At 33.0% G+C, this 21,015-nt stretch overlaps 2 protein-coding genes across 3 annotated transcripts; both read left to right on the top strand.

Moving 5' to 3' along the window:
• Positions 1–12,247: 12,247 nt before the first annotated feature.
• LOC111315660 (uncharacterized) lies at positions 12,248–14,611 on the top strand. The gene has a single exon (XM_022917555.2). It carries the CDS (start codon positions 12,293–12,295, stop codon positions 14,420–14,422), a length of 2,130 nt encoding a protein of 709 aa, XP_022773290.1. The 5' UTR covers positions 12,248–12,292; the 3' UTR covers positions 14,423–14,611.
• Positions 14,612–15,647: 1,036 nt separating this feature from the next.
• Positions 15,648–20,961, top strand: LOC111314988 (cyclin-A1-4-like). Of its 2 annotated transcripts, none has more exons than XM_089749463.1 (12): positions 15,648–15,807; positions 15,955–16,165; positions 16,966–17,359; positions 17,635–17,693; positions 18,709–18,801; positions 19,044–19,177; positions 19,323–19,398; positions 19,487–19,563; positions 19,647–19,680; positions 19,963–20,112; positions 20,263–20,397; positions 20,698–20,961. In XM_089749463.1, the coding sequence occupies exons 2-12, from the start codon at positions 15,962–15,964 to the stop codon at positions 20,767–20,769; spliced, it is 1,428 nt and encodes a 475-aa protein (XP_089605589.1). In that variant the 5' UTR covers positions 15,648–15,807; positions 15,955–15,961; the 3' UTR covers positions 20,770–20,961. The 2 variants fall into 2 exon arrangements, with proteins under 2 accessions (XP_089605589.1, XP_022772336.2); XM_022916601.2 differs by having other exon boundaries at positions 15,663–15,807; positions 17,557–17,693.
• Positions 20,962–21,015: the final 54 nt, after the last annotated feature.

The raw sequence follows: 21,015 nt of genomic DNA, 5'->3' as shown, positions 1-21,015 counted from the left end.
TGGAAGGGTCCGAAGGGAAGAGCTTGCAAAAACAATAATTTAATCTATAAATCTCTTTAAAGGACCACCTCTGATTCAAAAATTCTCTCGGTTATTGCCTCTCCTCCATTCCTATTAAAGGGGAATAAGGTTCCTTTTCATCATTTTCATATATTCATGATCCCAAATTTTGATTTAAAAGCACTGAATATTTATAATTAATGACAGTCAAATGCTTTCTTTATAATTATAATAATAATAATAATCATAACTAACTAACATGGGTCGACCACCTCAGCCTCTCAAAAACTTTATTATAAGCAAAAATAAAACATCTTCCATTCATGGGGTGGACAATCAGTATCTAAATATTCCTGTCTTTAAATAATTCCCAATGAACGAGGAAAGAAAGGTTATTAGCACAAAGGAATTTAACCATTTAGGAGAGAGAGTATCTTTGAAATTTTTTTTATTTTTAAAATTAAATTTTGATTACTAAAATTAAAATTTTAATATTTTACTTGAAGACACATTTTATTACCCTTCGTTTTCTGTACTCAAAAACTACTATTAGTTAACTGGCAGTAAAATTTTAATAGTTTTACAGAAATTTATGAACCTTTGAGATCACCCAGGATTCAAAATTGAGAAAATAAAAAGGCTGGATTATTATATGTAATTGAAATTTTAAATTCATGATTACGAATCCATTAATCTTTTTTAGTGCGAGATTACCATCACGTAATTGAAATTTTAAATTAATAAATTATATAATAAAAAAATTCTGCTATTTTAATTTAAAAAAAAAAATGGTCTAAATTTGTTCACTAGTAAGCACTCTCCAAGTGTTGCCTTAATAGAAGAAAGAAACTCAGAATAAGCATCACAGACTAATGTAGCTGGCGATGCCCCAGGTTACCAGCTTTGACTGCTCCACTGAGTGGTGGAATTAAATAGAAAAATGCTAGACTACGACAAGTCAAGATCATTAGAGAGACAGTTGTTTCGAGGATCATTTTCAAGTTTCTACATTTTTTTGGTATTTTAAAAAGAACTTGAATTCTTGATGTATAGAATCAGATACAATGCTTATCAAAAACTCTTGCTCGTTCAAAATCATGGAGCTGCTAATTCAGTGAATTTAAGAGGCTCCTTACAGTTCACAAGTTTTTTTTTTTTTTTTATAAAGAAGATTGTAGTTTAAAAATTTTTTAAAATTACAAAATGTTGAGATGTAAATTTAGATTTATTGAAAATCATATCTTAAAAATAATTTGCATAAATTAACTAAATGAAGCTCTCCGGATTCATTCACAAGAAATATTGGTCTTTCTAGCTAATTTCTTTTCCCCAAAGTGTGACAAATAGAAAAACAATGAAAAATGGTTTGAGAACAATTATTGATCCTCAATTTGAAAATAACCACGTGATTGGTGATTATAAGTTCTATGATTTCATACATATCTATATACCAAAAGCAAGACCTCATATTCATATATTATTTTCTTGTTGATTTCTAGATGAAAACAAATTTATATTCTTCATAATCCTTCTAAGAAATGTAGGTTAGAAGACTTGATTCTCAAGCAATGGAATCCCAAAAGGATGGCGAAATCATTGATGAAAGATCATAATCAGACTCAAACTTGGATGGTGAAATCATTCCCAAAATGTTATAAAAACACATAAATAAAAAAAGATAAATGAAATGATAATCACGTAATTAGATGTATATGAAATTTCAATCTCAAATTAAGTGGATGGAGAAAGTTAATTTGGATTTTCAGTATCCCTTTAGTTGAAATAGGAAAATGTCTCCATAATTAAAACTTGAAGATAAGGCATTAAAATTAAAATTATTATATTTAAGAGTTTAGTTTGATTCACAATGTCAGATAAATTTTACCAACCTAATTGTGATAATGACATGGAATAATTTTCTTTCAAACCCTAACCATTATTGGAACTATTTTATGCACTTGATCAAATGGCATGATATTTCATTTCCTTTCTACATTCTGAAACCGGATATAATGTGAATGACATGGAATAATTAGTAATTTTTTTTTTTAAATTTCAGCTTTAAGCAAGACCCATCATCAATTTGGAGAAAATGAAAAGAAGCAAAACTTCTAATTTGAACACCAGATTCTTTTGAAAGATATTCAAGAATAATTATACCGACACTCCAAGAAATTGATCTTTAGCAACAAATTTTTTTGGAGTTATTTATATCAATGTTATAATATATATATATATATATATATTTCGCAATGTAAGTAGTGTTATGTTGCGTAAGTACAAGTTACATTTTACATTTTACAACAAAAATATATACGAAATTATTTCTAATGATTAATACAACATTATTATTTGCAACACCTTGCAAGAATTTGTATAATATTTTTTACAACAAAAAAATTTCATGCCGCAGAAGATATTGCAAACTATTTTTTGCAACAAATATGTACATAAAAGTTGTTACAAATACTTTTTGTAGCATACCTAATTGCAACATAATATAAAATTTTGAGTAGGGATCCACTTACAATATAGTGTGTTTATTGAGTAGGGATCCACTTTTTGTAGTATAACTAATTGCAACATAATATAAAATTTTGAGTAGGGATCTACTTGCACTATTATTTCACATTTATTGGTCATTTGTTCAAAATTAAATTCATGAGTAATTTGGATCAAAATAACATTTTTAATCTTAAACATTTAGATCGAAATATCATAAAAACTGTAAAATTTATACTAATGTAAGTAGATTCCTACTATAAAATTTTGTTTATTAAATATCACATTTCTTGTAATTAACATGATATAAAATATGGAAAATTTTTTTGAGCAGAAGAGAGAGCAACTATAGTGTATTATTTGTTGCGCCTGAAGCAATAATCACAACAATACAGAAGCAATAGATAAAAATCAATAATCAAATACGCAGGAAAAATAAAACACACTAAGATTTACGTGAAAAACCCTCCAGTGTGGAGGAAAAAAACTACGGGTCACCAGAAAAATCTTCACTATCAAATAATAATTATACAAAGTTCTTCTCTAGCTAAAACTAGAGCTAATCAACAACTAGAGAAACAATTGGAGAAATCTCACCAATTAAGTGACTCAACAAATACACCATGGATTTGTTATTAAAGAGCTTCAAACCCGATCTTCACCGTTCAAAATGTAGAACTCTGAATCATAAACCTCCTGACAAGGTTCTAACTCAATCGGATCACGGATCGACTTCCGTTCAACCAACTCTCCTTTCTCTTTTTTCTCTCTCTACTTTTCCTGGCTTTTCTTCTTTCTCTGCTTGGTTTTTGACACACACCTAAAACAACCCCACTTCTTTTTTATTAAGTAACTAGGGCTCTGTGTAAAATAAAAGATCAAGGCTCATGGCCTTTACTTGGTCCAAAATCATTTACTTGATCCAAAACCTTTTACTTAGTCTAAAACCACTTACATGAGACTGGATCCCATTTTTGTAACATTATTTACTTTGGCATAAGATTTTCCTTATTTCAATTTTTTTCTATTTTTGGGGAGAGAGAGGGGGGAAAATATCTTGGTACAAATAGACCAACCTAAAGAATTAGTGCAGTAGTCAAAAATGTGTTCTAGGTAGAGATGAAATTGTTGAACATTTGGCATTTTTTTTTTTTTTGAGGGTGAAGAAAATGACTTGTCTGTCTCTCCGGAAAGCACAATTAGAATAATTAAGTGTTCGTCCCACACTTACTTTTTAAAGCAGTTGAAAAGCACCTATACGAAGAATAGATCAATGAGTTGATTTAATTCAAGTCCAAAACTAGGGGAGCAAAAGAGTTTGATACCCTTGTCATGGAAACAAAAGGGATTAGCTATCTAAAAGTTCTTTAGAATCTTTAGGACGTGTCTTTGTCTCATTAAATTCTTTAATTTTTCAAGTCTTCTCAACAATTCTAAGTTTGGTTACTGATCTTCTATGTCTTGTTGGGTGCTTGGGTCCATAAATATACATGAAAAAATTTGCAAGGATCAGTGATTATGGTATATAAGTAATGAATTCATATTTGTATTTTATGTAATAAGAAAACTCTCAAATTCATAAATTTTAACCTCCTTTAATTTTGCAAAATTTGGATTCAAAACGTTATGATTACAAGTCTCAAATGCTAAACATTATAGTATTTTTTTTTTATAAAGATATATACACATGTTTCGCACGTCTTTAATTTAGTGGTAGTCCCACTTCTTCAAATAACATGCCCTTTCTTTGGTCATGTCGCCTTCAATTGGTTTGGAGGAGAGATCTTCAAAAGGCAATCCATTAAAAAAATATAAAAAATGTTGTTGGTCTTAATCCATCTAAATTTTTTATGCCTAAAGGGGTAAAAGGGAAACTAGGAAATAGAATTTGCAAATATTAAAAATTGAACCTTAATCTTATTATCATTTACCTTTTAATAGAGGTGGATGAATCATTTAAATTAAATCCAAATTCTAATCCATCTAGATTTAATAACAATAGATTGTATATGATAAGAGTTCAATATTTTATTAATAGACAACCAATTTATTGTCAATTAATTAGGGTTTCGTGTTTCATATTAAAGCAACTTTCTTGTGTCCTTACTTCCCCACACTCCCACTATAATTGTTATTTTTAAAAATTTATTTCAAGTTGCATTGCAACTAGCCATTGAGAATTTATCAGGATGGACCTTTGAATTGAAGCATTTCACGAGTTTTTTATTTTTTAACAATTAAACAAAGCCAATTACCTAATCAAGCTTAACTTTATAAAGCATTGTAAGAGCTTAAATCATTGACAATTGTAGAAAGTTTAAATTGGATCGACTTTATTATTTTGCCTTTTGGCTTTTTTTTTTTAAACTTTATTTTTTGGATTTTATTCTTAGGAGAAAGCAAAAGATAAGAGTCGTTTTATGCCAATAATATCCATTGGTTGATTGCACAATGAAAAAAAAAGGTAAGTTAATTCTTGATTGAGCACTTGTTAGATAGGATTATAGCACCTACAATAATAATTGTATTATAATTAATTAATTAAAATTTAAAACGATATAAAATCTACTAAAATATTATGTGAAGTGTATACTTATATATGATAAATCCCTGCATAATTCTTAATTACGATTGGATAACTATAAAAGTATAGTAAACAATTTTACAAGTAAAATGCTTCTTATGAGATTATTATATTTTTATCATAATTACACTTTCTTTTTTATATTGAATCTTAATTTATGCTTTTCTCAGCTGACATTTATATGTAAAATATGGGTGTTTAATCTTACCAAAAGAATATGTGTTCTTCTTTATATACATATATATTCTTGCACAGCATCTCTGAGAACCAATTAAGACTCCATCTTGAAAGACTAAAGTTTGAAATTAAAGGAAGGTGTAAAATGACAACCACCCAATTTTTTTTTCTTTTGGCCAATACAATCTCCCAAGTTGGAAAAGAGCTTTTAGCTTAGCTTTTGAGCTAAAGGTTTTCATAAATCATATACCAAAACAAGTATTCAAAAAAAAAGGACAGAGAAAAGAATATTTCGGTGTTAGTATTCAAATTCCTATTTAAAAATCCATCGGAATATATATTTTGGTATATATAATTCGGATTTGGTAGCTTTAATTTGAAGAATCCAAGTATAGAAAAATTTTATAAATAAAAAAAGTTTGTAAGAAAATATTAAAATATGAATTTAACTAAATTTTGATGATGAGAACTCGCCTATTGCAAATGCCCTCCATGAAATTCATCATTTAAATATATAAATTTTATGTATTTTTTATGAATTTATATAATATAAAATTATAATGAATTAATTATATTATAATAATTATAAAAAATATATTTTAGCCTACTGGCTACACTCTTCACTGCATGTTTTTCCTCCATCGCTGCTTTTCTTTCGTAATTTTTTGTTTTTGATAATGACAATGAAAGAAACTTGTTGTCGACCATGGAGGTCCAGCCTAAATTCGTTGCTATGTATGGGCGGTGGCTAACCACTATTGTTGAAGACAAATGTATATGCGAAAGATGGGTCTGTCTGAGGCATCTTTGTACTTGTGTGGCGTATCGACCTCGCTTAGGTTGGTTTCCTAGTTCTGACTCTAGTGTAAATGGAGTGTGTGTGATGGACGAGACTTGGGTTGGGTGGACTGTGGCTTTAGTCATTGAGTCATTACTCATATGGCTTGTGTTTCTTTTGGGTCAATTGGTCTATGTACGGCCGCGCATTTGTAAATTGGGACACATCTCTAATCGAGTGTTGTCATGAAAATTGAAATGATCATAGGATTCATGATTATATTTTGACAAATATTATTTTTTAATATTAAAGTTAGAGTGTTTTTTAATTTTGTTTACATTTTTCTGAATAATTTTAAAATTATATTTATTTTAAAGATTTGATATATTTAGAATTTTATATTGGAAAAAAATCATGTACCATGAAATCCAAATCGATGATACCTTTATCATGAAGATTAGAAAACTAAAAAAAAAGGAGAATGGGAAATTGGGAATGAGAGCAGGAAGGATTAAAATCAGATTTTCCAATGATCTTTATTTAATTCAATCCACTAGAGGGTGATTCCTCAAGCCTCATCCACAGGCAGCAGCAGAAAGGAAAGAAAGGGGATAAACATGGGCAAGTAATGGGCCATTTTTAGTGTTGTGGGATTAATGCTTTCTTGACGAATTGATGCTTCATTTTTTTTTTATGGCTCAAGCTAATTTGTCAGTTTTCAAAAAAAAATTCTTTTTTCACCCTTTTTCTCTAATCTCCATTCACATGAGTACATATTGAAAATATACAAAATTGTCTTTTTTTCTTTGTAGAAAATCAATTTGTTTGGTCTTTCCTTGGTTCGATTTTTGGAAAGAAAGAATGTTGTTAAAATAATTTTTTAAAAAAATGAAAGTGGATACCCTTTATTAGAATGAAAATTAATATCCAAATATACACATTTTATCTCCATTTGGCTTGTAAAAGCAAAGGATTTTTTCTTACAAAATCTTAAAAAAAAAAAAAAAAAAAAAGGGAAGTGGGTACACTTGGTACGAGGAATAATAATAATTATACACTTTTTACGCTATTTCTTATCCTCTTCAAAGAATCAAATGATAATTCTTAACATATTTCAAAAGTTTTTAAGCCACCTTTTTTTTTTTTTTTTGGCCAAGAAGTTTTAAGCTTCTTAAGATGAGTATTTGCATTTGCAATCATTCTTAACATAACTTTTTTTTTTTTACTAATCTTCTTCAGAAATCAAATGATGATTTTCTAGAAAAATAATTTCTATTGATTTTAATTTGATTACCACTATGGCATTATATGATTTACATGCATAACCATGAAATAAATATATAATATTTCAATTTCACTTTGAAATATTATAACGGTTATATATATATATATAGACCAAAATTTATATTTATAAAGTGTTTACGATAACTATGAGATAAATGCATAGTTTTTCAATCTTACGATTGAGATATTATGAAAATTAATAAAATATTTTTATAAAATAAAATGACAAATTTTTTCGTTAGATCAAATAATATTTTATAAGTTTAATATAGATATAAGTTGTTACAAACTATAGTTTATACAAAACATTATATCCTTGCTTTGGTCAAGTTCATTACTTCCATTTCTCTTTTTGGATCTTCTAAATATTTCCTAAAACAATCCCATAAATTATATCTCTTCAATAAACAAATGATAATCCTTGGATGCTTAATTTTGCAGTTAATGTCTATGTTCATGTTATGAAAAATCAGATAATATAAGTTTAGAAAAAACTTATATCTAGATGTAAACATCTTTCCAAAAAAAAAAAAAAAATCCAGATGTAAAGAAAAATTGGACTTTTTTTTCCTATGTTTACATTTTTGAAAATTTTGATCACTCAATTGTCTCTTAGAATCATATCAAAAATTAGGTTTCAAACTTAAATCTTGAAAAACTTGCTTAAAATTTTGAGATAATTGGTCATTATACATATACTAGCAAGAATCAAATCATAAAATCCTTCAATCGAACTCTCAAATGGACTTTAAATCTTGCAATACATTTTCTTTAACATTTTCAAAAATCAAATGATAATCACAAACATACCATTAAAAATTTTCAGTGTTCAGTGGAAATGGATATTTATGTTCATGTTGGGGAAAAAAAAACCATACCTCCTACTAATTTTTTTTTCTTTAACAGAAGATCAATGATAACTTTGTACATTGAGTATTTGGCATGCCAAATTTGACCAGGCAGTTAGAGACGAACATCTGATGATGGAAGATGAGGTTAGATTTTCCATTTTCCCTACCTCACTATGACACAAACATTGACTGTACCCTTACCTTCCAAAAGAGCTGAAGCAAGCTTTTAATAATTGATTGAGAGAATGACATCACTAAAAGCACTAAAATTCCTCCCAGTTGGTTATCTTCTTATCAAGCACCCAATTGGGCAAAACATGTGCCATCCTAGTTGGTTAATATATAATCAAATTGCCAACCCATGTTATCCTCATTCACCGGCCCACCCTTTTGTCATTGTACAACTTCTAGAGAATGCAGATCCTTCTACTAACTTTGTTGATCAATAATCTTCAATGTATCTGTCGTTTATCATGATCATTCACCCTCAAATTTCACTCATGAATAATCTTCAATGTATCTGTCATTTATCATGATCATTCACACTCAAATTTCACTGATGAACTATATGTTTTATGTCTATGTAAACATTTTGGTGAATGCGTTGAGAGTTATAGATCCCAAAAGATCGGTACGAAGTATGAAGCAGGTTTATGGTATACTGAGCCAGCTAAAGTTGGCAGAGCAAAATAGGGATATCGTCCTTTTCCACTTAGCTTGATCCATCTAAGAGGAAGTGCAAAACAAATTGACTCAACTTGGTTTCTGTCTTAACCATCCACAATCATAAAACTATTTTCCAGGGTTCAATTTACAAGCATATAAACAAGCTGCATTGATAGCATCCAATCTTGGATGCAATCTGTGCAAAATTGGTGAGTCAATTGCAGCAAAACAGCATTACAACGATCCATCCATCTACATTTCTGCTAAATTACATTTTAAAGAGATTTGCCAAGATTTGAGAAAGTTTAGCGCATTACTTATCTTCCAACAATGTTTGCAACAGGCTGAGGCCCCCTGGTTATCGATTAACATTGATGACATAAGGAAAAATAAAATACCAAATTGCATTTACAGCATAATCACATATTCAAACTTTAAGTACAAGAAGATTGTTTGGCCATATCAACATTCAAGAAGATGCTCTCTTGGAACATTATTCTTTAAATTTGACATCCAAAGTTATTTTTCCCTTTCGAAGGAATTATGTACCTCGAAAGGTTACTTTCATGGTGAAGATGTATGTTTTAAATTATAATCCACACATAAAGAGATAAAAAACAAAAGAAAATAAAGCTGAACAAAAATGGAGAATGTAGTCATTGTCTCAATTATGGTAGTCGTAGCTGTTATTGCAGTTGTCCCCCAACATATAAACATGATCTTTAGGCACACAATGCAAATCCAAGAAAAATGATAAAGTAAAGAAACAACTGTTTATACAAAAATAAGGAAGAGCGGACCAGGCAAACAGAGTACGACTCAAAGCCCTATGATAAACCCAAATCCAAGTTGATTCGAATCATGGAAGCTCAGACATAACATTATGGAGTCTACCTGGCTTCTTCATGTTCACATTTATTGTACCTCATCGAGTGATAAGGCAAAAACAAAAAAATAGCTTTACTCGGCAGGTAATTGCCGAATAATTTATCATGGTGGTTGCTACGCCCATAATGCTGTTAAATAAAACATTATTCTGGCCTATAAAATGCTGGAAAACTCAACAATTACATGGAGAAACGGCAAAGAGGGCGCACCGTTAAGTCCGATGTGTACGATGGCTGTTCAGCTATGAAAATTTCACTTTGTGCACTCCATTGACATAGAGTGACCAGAGAGCTTTAAGTAATATAGTGATTAGGGGAAAAGGCTGGCAAAAAAAAGAACAAAGCTTGCAATAAATGGTTACCTAGAAGATTTTATAAAATGTTAAATACCTCTATGAGCACTTTATAACAAAACTTTTTCAGATTTATGGCCAACAAAACCAGGAATCTAAACCATGCAACAATAAACAATAGGAGAATCACAGTTTTGACACAGCCCTAAGGGAAGAAGACCAATGGATAGAGAAAGGAGCTAGGGTTGAGCAGAGGATTTATTAGATGTCTCAATCCTTCAAATCAAAGGGAGGCACCATGCATACTCTGGTTTTCAACAGGATTTCCATGAGAACTCCATTGTTGCCATGTTTTGACTGAACATATGTAATACCACATCACCCTAAATGTATTGTTTGCAAAATCTGTCACTTTAAATACAGGTACTTTGTAAAATTTCTCAGCAAACTAACATACGAAGTTCTTTGTTTGTGTCATGATTCGACCAAATTAAATGAAGCTTTAGCTGATTAGGCTTTAATTAGCAGCATGTTAAAGCAAAGAATTAGCAGACTAAAAACTTGATTTAAGAGAAACCTTAGAAATTGTCATTTTGCAACCTAAGAAACCATAGAAACTGCAATTTGCAAATCAATTTTGTGATGCTTGCTAGGAAATATTACTAATTAGGCTATAAATAACCAAGCTGGCTTGGCAAACTAGGAAAATATCAATGGTTTATGAACACAGATGAAGATGAATCTAACATGTCATTTATTAAACTTCTCAGTGTGCTTTCCTGGGATTAGGGAAACAACTACATGGCTTAACTCATTAATATGGAACAGTTAAAGATTGTGCTTTTCCCGAGAAAGTGTTTAATGCGGGTGTCATGGATCAACGTTTCTAACCTAACCTATGATTTATAAACTAAAAACTATCCCTTCTTCCACTTACGAGAGATACACCTGCACTTGCCTCGAACTCTTAAGTAAGCCATTATTCAAAATCTTCAATAAGCAAGCCAATGAACTCTTAAAGAAAGAAATCGAATAACATTCTAGATCAAGCAGCCATTCAATGTACTTGGCAAATTAGGAAAGTTGCTTCTCTTAAGTTAGAAAACACAATTTCTCGCATAATTAAACAAAATTTGAGATCATCCAAAGTTTTTTTTTTTTTAATTCTTAATTTACCCTTAAATCTCTTATCTTATTAAATTGTTTCAAATTTATAATCTCTAAATATCAATTTCAATAACATATCAATAGATCCAAAGATCAATAAACTATTCACAAAGTTTAATTTGAAATAATTTAACTAAATTTTATATTATTTAAACCGTATACATATTTGAAAAATTCTTTGCTAAAGTAATTTTCTCACTTTTAATCCACTAATTATTTCATTTCCTTTCTTCGATTAAAACAAATCAAACTGATTTCCTTTTGTTTAATTAATTTTCCATAAAAAACTTGTGCTATTGCAAGGTGTAGCATCAAATTGATCATAATTCACAATATGGGTGATTTCTGATTCTCTTACAATTTCGTGTGGCCCATTAGTTTGTGGATGAGGAATTCTTTTCAATATTCTTTTTTATACTAATGATAGTAATATGTTTGGGTCCAAATTTGGGACACTCTCAAAGTAAAAATTACAATATTAAATGTATTCTTCTTCTCCATTGAGCTATACTTTATCATTTCGAAGAAACTTTTAATGTGAATGGGTCTTTCCTCTCATACCTTCACAAATTGGGCCCCAAATGTCTTAAAACTCTTGACAAGCCCCCAAACTCAAGCCCATCTTCTGCATAGCATAATCCCCTCCCTCGTATATTAAAGAATTCCCAAAGATTTTGTTTTCTTGGACAATTCGTTCAAACTTTGAATTTGAAACTGTCAGCCATGAAATCGACTTCAATATCAATTAACAGTATATTGATAAAGATTTTGTTTTCTGGTAAACAAAAAACCCAATGATTTCAAACCCACGAAATCAAACAATCGGATACCATCCCAAATTTCCAATCCCAAACTTCCGGCTTTGTTGTGGATAAAAATTGACTACCGCTGCCAATTAACGAAAAACCTCAAAAGGACCCCACCCAATAGAATAATCACAAATCTAATGCTTCAGTAACGTCCACGTGTCAAATATAAAAAAGTGGGATCCACTATTCTTCAGACTACGTCATCCCTTACAACATAAAAGGCTTATCCCCTTAAATACCTATATTTTCTCATCCAACAGTAATCTAGACCAACAAGTGTCAGTGAGTAAAACCATGAAACCCAGAGCACTTTTCAGTTTCTTACTCCATTTCTTCTTCGCCTTTCTATGTACGGCGGCGGACCTTGAAGCCCTGAAAGGAAACAGCATAGTTTTTACTTCTTATGGCCGATCAAATTATGCTTGGGACATCTTTACCCTCTCAACTTTGGAACCGCCAAACCCTTCAAATGAACTACAGATTACCGACGGTGAATCCGTCAATTTCAACGGTCACTTTCCGTCGTCTACGTCGTCCTCCATCCTCTTGCATCTACACGATCGAAACCTCTTTCAACACCCTGGTCTACAAGCGCCGCCGCCGCTCCAGCTCATCTACGTAACGGAACGCAACGGGATGTCAAATATTTACTACGACGCGCTTTATTATGGTGAGCACCGAAACACCAGATCAAGATCGGCCCTTGAAATTCCCGTCCGAGTTCAGGCTCCTTTGTTGGGTTTAGAAGAAAGCAAGAATCGGATTTCGATGAAAGACAGGCCGAGTTTGAGTGGGGAGCATTTGATTTACGTGTCTACTCATGAGGACCCTGGTGAGCCAAGAGCGAGTTGGGCTGCTGTGTACTTGACTCAATTGGGAACTGGATTGACTCGACGACTTACTCCTTATGGAATCGCCGATTTTAGCCCCGCCGTGTCTCCATCTGGGGTTTGGACAGCTGTGGCTTCGTATGGGAGTAAAGGTTGGGAAGGGGAAGTGCGAGAACTGAGTACTGATATCTATGTTTTTTTGACTCGTGATGGGACTCACCGAGTCAAAGTTGTTGATCATGGTGGGTGGCCGTGTTGGGTTGATGACTCGACTCTGTATTTCCATAGAAGAAGTGAAGACCAGTGGATAAGTGTTTATAGAGCTACTTTCCCAAAAGATAAACCGGTTTCTACCGATTCAGTGACGATTCAGCGAGTCACACCACCGGGTCTCCACGCGTTCACCCCGGCTACTTCCCCAGGTAACCATAAGTTCATAGCAGTCGCTACAAGAAGACCGAATTCCAATTTTCGCCATATAGAGCTGTTCGACCTTGTTAAAAAAGAGTTTGTTGAGCTAACTCGGCATGTTTCTCCTACAACACACCACTTAAACCCGTTTATATCCCCTGACTCAGCCCGAGTTGGGTACCATAAGTGTAGGGGAGAAAGTAATGGAGGAAAAACTCCCCAATTATTGCTTGAAAATGTTCAAAGCCCAGTGCCAAATCTCTCTCTTTTCAGAGTCGACGGTTCATTCCCTTCTTTCTCACCCGCGGGTGACCGGATAGCCTACGTGGATTTCCCCGGCGTTTATGTAGTGAACCGGGATGGTTCGAACCTGCGTCAGGTTTTCCCCATGAATGCTTTTGCAACCGCTTGGGACCCGGTTCGGAAAGGAATTGTATACACAAGTGCTGGACCGCAGTTTTCAAGTGAGAGCACCGAGGTTGATATTGTATCCATCAACGTTGATGATGCTGACCAATCAAATTTTAAAAGGTTGACCATCGATGGTAAAAATAATGCATTTCCCTCACCTTCACCCGATGGGAAATGGATCGTGTTCAGATCGGGTCGGACGGGTCACAAGAATTTGTATATAATGGATGCGATCAACGGGGAGTCGGGCGGGCTCCAAAGATTAACGGATGGTCCGTGGACGGACACAATGTGTAATTGGTCACCGGATGGTGATTGGATCGCATTTGCTTCGGATCGGGACAACCCGGGTTCGGGGAGTTTCGAGTTGTATTTGATCCACCCGAATGGTACTGGTTTAAGGAGGTTGGTTAAGAGCGGATCAGCCGGGAGGGCCAACCATCCGTCATTTAGACCGGATGGGAAGTTGATAGTGTTTACTACGGATTATGCGGGAATATCAGCTGAGCCAATCTCAACCCCACATCAATATCAACCATATGGTGAGATATTCACAATTAAATTGGACGGTTCGGATATGAAGAGGCTGACCCACAATTCTTATGAAGATGGGACCCCTACGTGGGCCCCATTGTACATCAATCCAGTTGATGTAGAGCGGCCGAAGAAGCCCCAATGTGCATTTGAGGACTGTCATTGGCTCAACGAAATGCCAGACCGTGGCACCAAGGTCGAACCATTGGGGTTAGCCAAGCCCCAATGCGGTGCATGATTCCAAGCTTTTCTTGCATAACATAAGAATACTTACGTATGTTGGTGTACTGTAAATTTGTACGTTGGAAATAGTTTTGGTGCACCATCGGAATATTTTGTATTTCCTTGGTGCCTTCCTTTTTTTTTTTTTTTTTTGTACTATAGTTGATAAAAATAATGAGCACATGTCCCTGTATGTTTTTTTTCATTTTTTTGGGCGTAACATATGCATCTATACCCATTATATAAATTTTGGCGAAAATCAAGTCAAATAAGCATAAATCCATGTCTTCTAAACTTGAAAAATTAAAAGCACGACGGATTTCATCAATCAACTGGTATGATAGTGACACAAAGAGCGCAAGTAACACTTTCAAGGCAGTCAACATGATCAACATGGCCGCAGGGCATCATGCATGCGCTTAGCTTCAGTAGCAAAATTTCCAAGCCAAATCACACATTCGTTGTCCAAACCAGAAATGTTCTCCAATGCCTCAATGGCTGATTTACTAGAAGGCACAAACCCAAGCTCGTTAACTTCCATTGTCTGTCTCCCGTGCCGCATCCTCCTCTGCCTCATCATTGTATCTTATGGATCCAAACGTTAAGATATTCAAGAACTTGGTTCGATTCACGTTCCGTTCATCGTCCATAATAAATTTGATAAAATCTCGTTACGAAGTTACAAAGTTTTCACAAACTTAAATTTTATTATAATAGTTTAGTTGATGTATGATATTAAAAAACTTCTGATGGTGTTATGAGATAAAAGTCAATTATTTAAATTTTAAATTTAAATAATATATTAAAAAATTAAGCTAAAAGTTGAAAATTTCTAGTAATAAATAATTTCACATTATTAAAAAATTATACACATAATAAAAAAAATGTGTTTCCATTTCTTTTCTCAATTAGGGTTAATTTGTAACATTATTCTATTATTTTTTTAATTCAAAATTCTTAAAAAACTGTAAAAAATAAAATTTCATGATTTCAATATATCCGTAAACTTACTTGAATCAACCAAAAAATAAATGTATTAATTCAATCACAAAAATCCTTTCCCATTCAATAAAAATTATTATTTCTTACCTAGTCGTCCAATTTTATTCACAAATTTCTCTTTTTCTAACACAAACTCAAAACCGCTATATTATGACGACATCTTTCCGCTTCAATCTGCTCCAATGCATTTTATATCCAACGGCGTAGTTCACTCTCAATCTAATAAAACCAACGGATCAGATCTTTTTGCCTTTCAAATCACTAGATTTTCGCGCTTTTTTCATTGGAATCTTTCAGTACAAAGCCGATCGTTATTTCTTCTCCCTCGAAACCTTTCAAGAATCAAAACAAGAAGAAAAAATCCTAAAAAGTTTACAACAAAATTCAATCTCAAATTAGGTAAGAAAAATTCTTCCTTCTCAATTAAAAAAGAAAATAATTATATGGTTATACATTATTTTCATATTTTTTATTTAATTTTTCCTGAATTTCTTGAAACCCACGTAACCAACTCTCATTCCATTTCTGCTATCGGCTTCTTGTTAGGGTTTGGATGTCGACCCGAAATCGGCGTTTGAATACATCATCGTCATCGTCAAGGGCAAGGAGACCGTCGATCACCAGGGATCAAAGCAAGAAGATGGGTGCTGCGAAGACGCAGTTTAGTAAGAAGAGAGTCGCTCTTAGCGACATAACCAACCAAGGAAATGGCTTTCAAAACGGGTCACGGGTCATGGCTACTCACTCAAAACCCATGGTTCGTTATTCTTTCACCACTGTTTTTATGCTTTCTTTCCTTATGAATTTCTTATGATTTACAGAAACAAAAAAAAAAAAAAAAAGAGTTTAATTCCCTTTTAAGCTCTTGTAAGTTTCTTTCTTGAATTATAGGATCGAGATTATTCTTTGTCAAGTTCGTACTTATGGATGATGCCTTGCAAAATTATGAAAATAATTTTACCTTTGCAGTTGTAACTTTTGCTTTAACAAATTATTTTTCTCTGTTTAACCATAAAAAAATGAAATAATATGTTCTTAGGTCTTAAATTGTAAGTTGCTTGGACTTCAGAGTGAGTTGTTGGATATGGTATGTGTTTGACATGCACATTCAAGATTTTCTGTGTTTTTCCTTACATTTGAAGGATCAAGACCTCGTATCCACATCCACTTTGAGGTGTCAAGTACGTGTCTTAAACGTTGGTACTTGAGGAAAAAAGAAGAGTCGGGTTTTAAGAACCACATTTTCTTACAAATCAAAGTCTATTTTGACTTTCACGGCTTTCTAGTTGGGTGAAGTTTGATGCATGATTGCTCCATAGGAGTGCATATATGCAATGTAGAAATATCCCCACGTTTGTGATGGCTGTATTTATCATTTTAGCAATTCCGTTTTAAAGGTATTATGGAGCTTAAAGTGATAGGTCATAAGTGTTTTATAACCTTGAATCAATTTACCAACAAACTTTTATGTAAAATTTGTGACTTTATCATCAAGATTATCTATAGAACTCATTCTGACATCTGCAAACAGAAGGTTAATTAATTTTGTTTTTGAAGGTGCCTTGTACGTCCAAAGTTGCCAAGAAGAAGGAAACTTCTACTTGCACTCAGGATAATGATCTATGTTGGAACACTTTGCCTAGACCTTTGAGTTTAGAATCATGTGGCAGTGTTTCTTGTATGGATACAATTCGGATGAGAGATGATCATCCTACCACAGAAGTTTTAGGTCTTCCTTCTTCAAGCAGCTTGCATACGCCTAGAAGCATGAATATCTCTCCATGTAGATCATTTTGTGCTTCAGTCTCTTTGGATGAGACAATGTCTACTAGTGATTCCTTGAGCAGCCCAGATTTTGAATATGTAGAGAATGAAGAGCTATCAGCAGTTAAGCCTATTGAGAGGAAGGCAAACAACAATCTGTCCATATCAGAGTACACACAGAAAGAAGGTTCTTTTCTTCTAATAGAGTTGAATTTGCTTAATACTGTCATTTCCGTTTGACTGTCAACTAAAATTCCCATATATGGTGATGAATATGTTAGTTTAGGCCAAAATGTTTTAATCAATTTATTTAATTTGGAAAATGAAAATTAATAGTATTAATTTTTGGCCCACCTCAATGTTGTACTGTTACACCAACCTCAGGGAAGATTTCCAAGAGAAATGTATTTTTGGAGGTGGGACCGAATGATAATGTCGTTGCCGTTGATAACACTTTCACAGATCCCCAGTTTTGTCCATCCATTGTTCATGACATTTACAAGAATGCGCGTGCTGCTGAGGTATACCATTTTTTTTTTCATCCTGCCAATCATAGGCTGTTTGCTTCATGGTTAGTTAGATTATGTAGTGTCACTTAAAAAAACAAAAAAAAACTTATATGCATAGTTACATTAACTTTCTTTGTAATTATAAAACAATACTTACATACATATTGCTTAGTTTTTAGTTGTTTTTCTGATTGTCTTTTAGATGTTTACTTTCTTTTAATGAATGTGGAATTGAATTTACCTCTAGTTATACCTCTACTTTTGATATTGGCAGGTGATAATAATCTAAGTTGTGGTTAAAAAAATAAATGGTAATTCATACAGTAGCAGGGTTGCTGTAATCTTGATTCTTCAAGTTCAAATAGGTTTTATGTTTCAGGTTCTGATAATTTATCAAAAATTTGAACTGGAAGCTGCAACCTTAAACAATAGAATATCAGGTTAATCATAATAGTGAGTTGTGCATGCTCGTGGATTGTCTTTTTGGAACAGTTGATGGTTATATTCGTTCTTTTTTCTTATTATTTTTAAAATTTAAATATGCATATCCTCCAGAGGTGACCCTATCAAAGTTTTGGCTATTAATTTATGGCCTTGAAGTGAGATATTTGTCAACTGGGTTATGGCCTATTTTGTTGTTGTTACTACTTTAAGTACTTTTCTTAGAAATCCTTAGATGTTTATCTTTGTGCTTCTATGAGTCATATTTTTTACATCTAGCTTGAAAATTATAACTGGCAACTAACGCAATTTATTATCTTGGAAATTTTACAACACTGTTCAATGCACATAGAAATGCTAGTAAAAATTACCATACCTGGTTTTCGGTTAACCTTGTCAGGTCTAACTGTATTGGTCCTTATCTGTTCAAAATGTGATTGATTGTATAGTAAGTTATACAGAAATAGCATGCATTTTGCACTTGCTGAAATTTGACTAACATGACTCTCTTTCTATGTTATATATTTTGCTTTAAGAGTTAAGACTCCTGCTTGATATGTTTCATACTATTCCTTGTGTTTTGTAGGCCAAAAAAAGGCCTTCTGTACACTTCATGGAGATGGTCCAGAAAGATATTAATGCCAGCATGCGAGCTATTCTCATCGATTGGCTAGTGGAGGTAAATTATGATGGGTGATGATATACCAGGGCTGTTTATGTAATCCAAGAAACAATCCCTTTCCAGCTCACTGTTCAGGGTTGTTAATTTGTAATGGCATCTTCAACTATTGAAATGGGGTTCTTCATTGCATTATTTAAAATACCACAGCCAATATCATCAAACACCTGTAACTTAACTTTATTGTGCAGGTTTTCACCCTTTATGTGAATGGTGATCTTACCTTATGATTTTAACTGTAGGTTACTGAAGAATACAGGCTTGTACCTGAGACACTATTTTTGACAGTGAATTACATTGATCGTTATCTTTCTGGCAATTCAATTAACAGACAACAGTTGCAGTTGCTTGGAGTTGCCTGCATGATGATTGCTTCGTAAGATTTCATGTTTCTTTCTGCCTTGGCGGTTGTAATTTAATGTTCTGTGCAAGGTTATGTGCTTTGCATCCTGTGCATGCTTATTTAAATGTAGCCTAGTTAGAAGAGTGGATTATTACTGAATATGTTATTTTGATGCAAGTAAATACGAGGAGATATGTGCACCTCAAGTGGAGGAGTTCTGTTATGTTACTGATAACACATACTGCAAGGATGAGGTCAGATTCCATTTAGAGATTCATTTCCAATTTTCTTTATTCACCACAACCTACATAAACATATTTTTCTCTGCTTTGACTGCTGCAGATTTTGGAAATGGAATCTGCTGTGCTGAATTACTTGAAGTTCGAAATGACGGTCCCAACCGCTAGATTTTTTCTTAGGTAATGCCTCGCTTTCTTATTCCATACATTGTGCAGTTTATAAAAGTTGCCAGATATTGACATGATCCATGAAAAATGCTCAGGCAATTTGTTCATGCTGCTCAAATGATCAATCAGGTATCTCTCTCATGGACTAGCGTTTTTACGTTCATTTTTATGTTATTGATCCATTAACTAGGTTTAGTTTACATTATATTTGCATGTAAACTTGTACTAGTAGATATTTGAATCTTAAGTACTCTAGTCTTCAAAGCTGATATGGTTGATTTTTTTATTTGTTCTCTAGTTAAAAGATATAACATGATAGGTGAATCATTCCAGTGGTTCGAGCTATCATGCTTTGTTGGCAATCTATGTTTACCAATAACGATAACGGTAATGTACGCCTGTATTCTGTAGGTTCAATCAATGCAGTTTGAATGTTTGGCCAGCTACATTGCAGAGTTATCACTTCTTGAGTATACCATGCTTCATTATGCTCCATCGCAGATAGCTGCTTCTGCTGCTTTCTTGGCCAAATTTATACTCTCTCCTTCAAAGAAACCTTGGGTATGTCCCAAAGAAAGTTCATTTGTTTTATACTAAGTACTAACTTTTTCAGATATATTTTTTCTTAATCTGATTCTTATTAATTTTGTCTACTTCTGCATAGCTTCTATTAAGATAATAGGTGTCTACTTTTTTCATCCTGTTGCACAGGATTCTATATTGGGCCACTACACACTATACCGGCCCTCTGATTTGGGAGACTGTGTTAAGGCACTGCATCATCTCTGCCGTAATGGTGGTTGTGCTAATTTGCCTGCTATCAGAGAGAAGTATAGTCAGCATAAGGTGAGTAGGTTCTCCATCTTTCTCGGGCAATATGTTTACTACAATGCTACGGTTGGCCTAAGTTTTCAACAAAGTGAGAATCCAACAATATGGTCCTCTAAATATGCACTTGGTACATGGACTGAAATTTTTCCTGTACTTGAATTGATAAGTTCTCCTTCATGAAAGGGAAAAAAAAGAGTAGGGTAAATAACAGATTTTGTAACTTGTTGAGATATAGATTGTTTAGTTTTATGTTAAACCTGATATTCGTTATTTTAAGAATGTTCGACATGTCTGACATTTTCTCCTCTGCATCAGTACAAATTTGTGGCAAAGAAGTACTGCCCTGCATCAATACCTCAGGAGTTTTTCCAAGATCTGAGCAAGTAGTAGCTCAATGGATACCAGCCCGGTATTCAGTTTGTCTTCCAAAACTCTACTGGATGTAGTTAGTTGTAATTGTTGATTTTGTAGCCTTCATTTCCTTCACATTTTTGGGAAAAGCAACATTGATTCTACTGACTTAATGAAGACTTTGAATTGTATATTGCCTAAATACGTACTTAAAAACATTTTCCTTCAGGAATTATTGTCAACTGCATCAAGTTTAAGCTGCTCATTGAGATCTATGAATTA

Source organism: Durio zibethinus, chromosome 20, assembly GCF_047325235.1.
Source record: "Durio zibethinus cultivar Kanyao isolate XHJ-2024 chromosome 20, ASM4732523v1, whole genome shotgun sequence".
NCBI lineage: Eukaryota > Viridiplantae > Streptophyta > Magnoliopsida > Malvales > Malvaceae > Durio > Durio zibethinus.
The sequence above is the reverse complement of the archived record's forward strand: the minus strand, read 5'-3'. Positions and strand labels throughout refer to the sequence as shown.

Bases quoted from the DNA above. Each gene is read 5' to 3' on its own strand.
- LOC111315660 (XM_022917555.2), top strand. From the start codon at position 12,293: ATGAAACCCAGAGCACTTTTCAGTTTCTTACTCCATTTCTTCTTCGCC.
- LOC111314988 (XM_022916601.2), top strand. From the start codon at position 15,962: ATGTCGACCCGAAATCGGCGTTTGAATACATCATCGTCATCGTCAAGG. The intron at 19,564-19,646 runs GTAATGCCTCGC...AAAAATGCTCAG, and splicing joins ACCGCTAGATTTTTTCTTAG to GCAATTTGTTCATGCTGCTC. The intron at 19,681-19,962 runs GTATCTCTCTCA...TGTATTCTGTAG, and splicing joins CTGCTCAAATGATCAATCAG to GTTCAATCAATGCAGTTTGA.